At 38.5% G+C, this 7,071-nt stretch overlaps 1 protein-coding gene across 1 annotated transcript; it reads right to left on the bottom strand.

Moving 5' to 3' along the window:
* Positions 1-4,358: 4,358 nt before the first annotated feature.
* On the bottom strand, positions 4,359-5,396 carry LOC119545371 (olfactory receptor 13C3-like). Its single transcript, XM_037850846.1, has one exon. The coding sequence runs from the start codon at positions 5,325-5,327 to the stop codon at positions 4,359-4,361; it is 969 nt and encodes a 322-aa protein (XP_037706774.1). The 5' UTR covers positions 5,328-5,396.
* Positions 5,397-7,071: the final 1,675 nt, after the last annotated feature.

Genomic DNA, 7,071 nt, shown 5'->3' with positions numbered 1-7,071 from the left:
CCAGATTCCACAGATGTAGAAAAGTAATTATTTGTTATGCAACAGTGATTGTAATTGTTCCCCAACTCCCAAAGCGATTTAAAGTTGGAGTGAGAGATGTGTGGAATGGAAAAACTTCTTGGTGTGTCAGGGACAGTGTCCCACAGACCCAGTTAAGAGTGGCATTGGGAATAAATTGTGCTGAACAAAAGTTCAAACAAAATGAAATAAAATTTGCCTGCCAGTGTAACTTTTAGGTTAGAACAAATATTTACCAAATAAACTTTATGAAATGTGAGAGCTTTTAAATTCAAAATATATTTACCTAAAGACAGTTAAAGCCAAATGCTAGAATTGTGAAAGAAAACCAAACAAAACAAAGCTAGATATTGTGAGTAAAATACAGCTGGTTTTGCCATAAATTAAATACATATTGTTCAACTTTTTTGCTTGTTTTATCTGTGTCCTTTATGAAGCACTCATAAAGTGCTGACACACTCAACCCTTTTTTGAAATGAAAAGAAATGCAAGTAAGCCATTGTTTCAGTTTGCCAAAGCTGCTGAAATGCAATGTACTGGAAATGGATTGGCTTTTACAATGGGTGCTATTAGTTCACAAATTTACAGTTCTAAGTCCATGAAAATGTTCTAATTAGGGCACCAATGGGACAAAACCTCTTCTGAAGAAAGTCTGATGGAATCTGGGGTTCCTCTGTCACATGGGGAGGTGCATGGCCAGAGTCTGCTGGTCATCTCCCTGGTTTAGCTTCTGGCTTCTGTGACTGTCTCCAAAATGTCTCTGGGATTCTGTCTTAGCTTCTCTCAACTCTTTGTTTGTTTCTTCTGGGGCATTTCTGTCTAATCATCTCTCCTACCTTCTTCTGGGGGCAACCTCCAGATTATATCTTAGCTTTTCTTTTAGCTTCTCCCAGAGGCAAACTCTGGATTACATATCTTGGTGTTTCTCCAAATTGTTCCTCTCAGCTTCTCTGAGCTCTCTCTCCCTCCATGAGCTCTCTTAAAGGACTCCACTAAAGGATTAAGATCCACCTTGGATGGTAGGATCATATCTCTGGAAACCACCTAGTAAAAAGTTCCGACCCACAATAGGTCTGCCCCCCACAAGATTGGATTAAAGAACATGGCTTTTCTGGGGTACATAATAGATTCAAACCAGGACAAAAGTAAGGCCATATTTTTAATGGAAAAAATAACTGGAATGGATAGTTGGGCCATGAATTCAGATAAGTGCATAGATTGTTATGGAATTAATGCATTTTGTAAAGTCTAATAAGCTGTATTCTAGATATTAACACAGGTTTAAACTGTAATATGCAAAAATGATGGCATGATTCTCTGTAACATATTTGGATTCTGAGAAAAAGCAGTTTACCTAAGAAAGCAGGAGCAGTATTTCTGTACCCACATAAACACAAACATACACTCTGCATACAAAGACAATGTCACAAACCATGCTATGCTTGCATCAAAATGTAAATGGAAACCAAAAGCACATGAAAATATACTCAATATCATTGGCCATCAGAGGAATCAGTGAAAACCCACAATGAGATACCATTTCATACTCACTAGAATGGCTAGTATTTAAAAAATAATATTAATAAAAAGTGCTGGCAAGGATGTGGAGAAATTGGAAACCCCATGCACTGTGGGTAGGATTGTGAAATGCTATACCACAGTGGAAATCAGTTTGAAAGCTCCTCAGAAAGTTGAACACAGAGTTATCATATAACCCAAAAATCCCATTTCTTGGTATGTACTCATAGGATTGAAGGCAGGGACTTGAACAGATATCTGTACCCAAATTCATAGCAGCATTATTCACAATAGCCAAAAAATGGAAGAAAACCAAGTGTCTATCAGCAGATGAATGGATAATGAAAAGATAGCATATTCATACAATGGAAGGAATGAAATTCTGATCCATGCTACAACATGAATGAACCTTGCATTTAGGGTAAGTATTATCATTTGCTGGGGAGCAATACATCCAAAAAATTTTAAAAGTTCCTACCACCTGCCCAATTAATTTCACTTCTTAAAATTTATCCTGTAAAACCATAGTGTTATATATTAAAAACAAACAAAAATTTAACTTAATTGCTTGTGGTACAACAAATGACAAATCAACATAAAAACTTGATGAATGTCATTACTCTTAAAGACTAAGAGAAATCTTAAAAATGATATATTTGGGAGGTAGCAATATTGTCAACAATCTCTTTGCCTTTACACTTTTAAAATATTTTTGGAATTGCTAAAAATATTTATCAGTTAATAATATGCTATTTCAGTTCTCTTGGCTGCTAAAGCAAATGCCATGCAATGGATTGGTTTAAGCAATGGGAACTTATTCATTCACAGTTTTGAGGCTAGGAGACATACAAATCAAGAGATCATCAAAGTGATGCCTTCTCCCATAAGACTATGGGGTTATGGGGCTGGCTGCTGGCAATCCTTGGTCCTCGGCTTTTCTGTCACATGACAATACACATGGCAGTCTCCCCCAGTCCCTCCCTTCTCTTCCAGGTTCCATTGATGATCAGATTCTGCCTGCTTCCTCTGTGGCTTTCTCTCTCTCTGTGACCTTCCCTATAAGCCCTTCAGTAAAAGGATTAAGGTGTACCCTGACTCAGCTGGGCATACCCCATCAAAAGGTCCTATTTACAAGAGTTCACACCCACAGGAGTGGATTATGGTGAAAAACATGTTTTTTTTCTGGGGTACATAGATCCAAACCACCACATATTCTCAACAATCTTTTGGAGTTGTTCAAATTCTCCTTTTCTGATCATCGTTCCAAAGTCACATTGCAACCATTTTTACATACCAATGGAAAGAAGAACTTTAACCAATTTTTGCATGGGCAGTGTTCAACATAATATAAGCCTGTGCACCAGATGCTGACATCCTTTGGTTTGTGGGGAGAAAAATTAAGGCAGTAAGGAGTTGACCGAAACAGTAAAAACAAGACATTTACGTGCCTAAAGTCTTGTTAGCTTAAGTCTAAGGTTAAAGTGAATTAAACAAGTGTAGGGCTTTATGAAAGCAAAGGTTGGGGAGAGGTGCCAGAAGTTAAAGGCTATCACCACCAGGGCATTGGTGTGTCTGAATAGAACCACAGGCAACGCCCAATGTGATCCAGCCCAGAGGAGAGGCACCAGCTGCTGGAGGGTCTCTGCAGTGACAACACCCTAATCCAGGTGGGACAGTGGCAGGGCAACAGGAGTTTAGTGACCAGGCCACTTGGGTAGGAACCTTGGACCACCCAATAAAGTGGATTAGCAGAAAGTCAAGCCCCAAGGAGGAAACATGGGGGCATTTTTGGCTCTAAAACAAACAGAAAAATGGGTAGGAAAATCAGTTTGAAGCTCAGCTGTCATAATGGGCTTAGAGACTGGGAGATAAATGGATGGTGTGGACCAAAGGTACTCTGTTCTCAGCCTTGTCCTTCTATACAAGGAATCTGCAGAAAAAAGGGGAAAAAACTAAAATTGTTTACTAAGGAGTTTCAACTCTTGGAGAATAACAAGAGCTGGTATTATTTCTCAATTACTATTTTTATCACCTTTTCTGAACCTATAAGAACATCTCAGGAAGGTTTAAAATGTTTCTGTTTATTTTCAGCCACTAGATTCACACCTCTTTCCTCCTCCAGACTAGCTCCTCTGCAGCCTGTAGTGTGCGGCGATCAGCAAGCCTCATCATGCCAGGTGCCGATCTCATCTTTGTGGGCATTCAAGACCCCAAGAAACTGTCTTGCAGCACTCACTAACATGGCTTGGAGTAGAACAAACACCTTCCAAGTCTCCCATAGAGACAGTAGGGAAATGCCTCACACCCTCATTGTGTACTCTCCATAAGATAAAATCCTCCCTTGACTCCTTCTTCTTCAGGAAGAATCTTCAGCAATCTTCTAGGTAGTGAAGTTTAAAACAACACTGGAAGTTGGGTTTTTACATATTCCTTTATTTTAGGTAAGGAAACTACACTTTAGAAAGAACAAAAACCAATCCAATGTCATTTAAATACTTGTGGTACAGTAATTTGTATCCTTACCTCTCTATGTCCAAAGCATATGTGTGCTTTTTTTCCACTATGTTGCCACACAGTACACCAATATACTCATTTCAGATATAACCACAGATGGGTTTCTGATGGAATTTACTCTCCTTGTAATATCTAGATCAGCACAGGTTGGAAGTTCAGTTTGTAGCAGACTACTGTTTCGAGTGATTAGTAATGCAAAGAATGCAAATGTGTCTCCTTAGCCATGGTTTCCCAAAGGAAGTTCCTCTGATACCCTAGTGGGTTCATATTTTTGCTTCTTACACAAAGACTCATATTTCCCTGTGTTCTTATTGGATATGTTTGCAGTTCAGGAGACATTTCACAGTAGCTTTTACATCTTTATTCCTCAAGCTATAGATTATAGGATTCAGCATGGGGGTCAGTACCCCATAAAATAGGGAAATGAGCTTATCTGAAGCTCGCCACTCATCTTCCCCATGTGGGTCCTGGGACTTGGGTTTTGCATACATAAAGAAAATGGTACCATAAAATATGATCACCACAGTCAGATGAGAAGAGCAGGTGGAAAAGGCCTTGCGTCTCCCTGTTACAGAGTTCATTCTCAAGATGGTGTAGAGGATGAGCATGTAGGAGAAAAAAGTGACCAGAAGTGGAAGAACCAGGAAGACCATATTGGATACTACCATGGTGATAATGTTGAGGGATATGTCAGCACAAGCTAACTTGAGGACAGCTAAGATTTCACATGTGAAATGATTGATAATATTATTCCCACAGAAAGGCAAATGCATGGCAAGAGCTGTTTGTACAGTCGAGTTGATTCCACCAGAGAGCCAGGACGTGGAAGCCATCAGCACATACACCACCTTGCTCATGATGATGGGGTACCTCAGAGGGTTGCAGATGGCCACATAGCGGTCAAAGGCCATCATGCCCAGGAGCAAACACTCTGTTGACCCCATGGCAAATCCAAGGAACATCTGCACTGCACAGCCAGAGAAGGAAATGTTTCTTTTCTTTGAGATTAAGCTCACCAGTGTTGAGGGAACAGAGGAGGTTGTGTAGCAGATATCCAGGAAAGAGAGGTTTCCCAGGAAGAAATACATGGGGGTGTGAAGACGGGCATCAAAGATGCTTGCTACAATGAGAACACCATTGCCAGTTAGAATCACTAGATACATTGCTAGTATTAGAAAAAAGTAAATGATCTCGATCTTTGGGTATCCAGAAAGACCAAGAAGAAGAAATTCTGATACAAATGTCTGGTTATACTTATCCATGCCACCCACCTTCATAATTTCAAAGGCAAACCTCACAAAAAATATATTCACTTGCAAGAAACAAATGTTAAAAATTACATGAGCAATCACTACTTTAGGGTGGAATAGGAGTCTCATAAAGCTCTTACATCTAGGTATCTCCAACCATTGCATGACTAGAAATTGGAAATACTGGAATCACCTATCCCCATACCCAATGTATAAAGATCAATCTATGATGAGATACAGATCTAGAATAAACTTTCCTGCTTGAAGACCATTCATTGAGGTTTCTAAAACTCCTGGAATCCTACCTGCCTGACTTCTTCCTGTCATCAGACCAGCAAACAAGCAGTGGTGTCAGCAAAAAGAAAAATTAATAAGGACTGGAATTTAGATTCATTTTTAAAAGAGATGATCAAAATTTCAAAGCAACTTTGATTTTTGTGCATATTTCTTTCTATGCCTGGCTGCATACTGCATTCCAGTCAATTTCATTGTGTGTGTTATAGAAATTTAATCACAATAAAGTGAATCACATGCACCACAATATTATGCCTAATCAAGGCAAAGTAAGTTGTTGATCTCCTACTGAAGTCCACTCCAAATATCTTGTTTGATTGCTCTTATGACAAGACCACTTGATGGACCAGTTCTGTATGTGATGGAGAATCTTCAGAGAATATTACAGTCTCTTCACTTGTTTCATTTTGTAGCTTTAGAGATTACTTTGATAATTATTTGTTTAAGCCAACCTGGGAAAAGAATAATAATGCTTAAGTACTTTATAAAGATATACATATGGTTGTGTACACCACTTTGTTTTACAAAACATAATCACTTTTTAAATTTGTTTTCAAATCTAAAAGACATAACTTGTCCAGTGTTACCCAGATAGTAAACAAAGTGGAGCTCAAAGCTCAGATCTTTGAGACCAAGTCTAGTTTGCTGCTTCACTAATTTTCACGTGCATGTGAATTGCCTGGTGATCTCATTGAATTGTAATTTCTGTTTTATTGTTCAGGGCAGGGACAGAGATTTTTTAATTCTAATAAGCCCCTGGGTGGTACTGATGAAACTGGTCTAGAGATCACACTGAATATCAAGCCTCTAATCTGCACTGAGTCAGCAGACTATCCAGATTTTCTGAACCAGAGAGATTTTCTTCCATTTATCATATAAATTGGTTTAAAAACCTGGAAGATTATGAGAATTTACTACTATTGTGTTTTACAAAAAATTCCAATCTTACCATATTGTTAAATTCTCTTTAGAAAAAAATACTATTGAAAAACACATTTTTAAAAATCAGGGTAAACTTATGCTGTATTACTAGAATATTTTGTGGTATTCCTGACAGCCTACCTGAGCCCATGTTCCCAACAGAGTGAAGAGAAATAAAAAATAATTTAAGGTGCCTGTCATTACAAAGTTCATACAGATAGGGAAATATGAAAACAATACATGTAAAAATGGTATAAATATAATTACCTTGTGTAACTTGGGTTAAAATATAAGGTTTCCTAAAAGGAAGAAATGTATGAGAAATAAGTCAGTCAAGGCAGAATCAGGCCACATCCGCAAATGTGGAAAGGATTAGACAAGTTTGGAAGAGAAGAGAAAAAGGGGAATATCTTGAAAGGAAGAAGCTGAGCATAAATTTAGGAGGAAGCAGAAAGTGGTACTTCCAACAGGATAAGGGAGTTTCCGTGGAGGATCTGTGGCAAGCACATCTGGGAAGGAAGGAAATCCCTTCAGTAATTCAAACACACTTAGAGCT

The sequence above is a fragment of the Choloepus didactylus genome, chromosome 10 (assembly GCF_015220235.1).
Source record: "Choloepus didactylus isolate mChoDid1 chromosome 10, mChoDid1.pri, whole genome shotgun sequence".
In the NCBI taxonomy this organism is placed as follows: Eukaryota; Metazoa; Chordata; class Mammalia; order Pilosa; family Megalonychidae; genus Choloepus; species Choloepus didactylus.
Note: the sequence above shows the minus strand (reverse complement) of the source record. Positions and strands in the feature narration are given on the sequence as shown.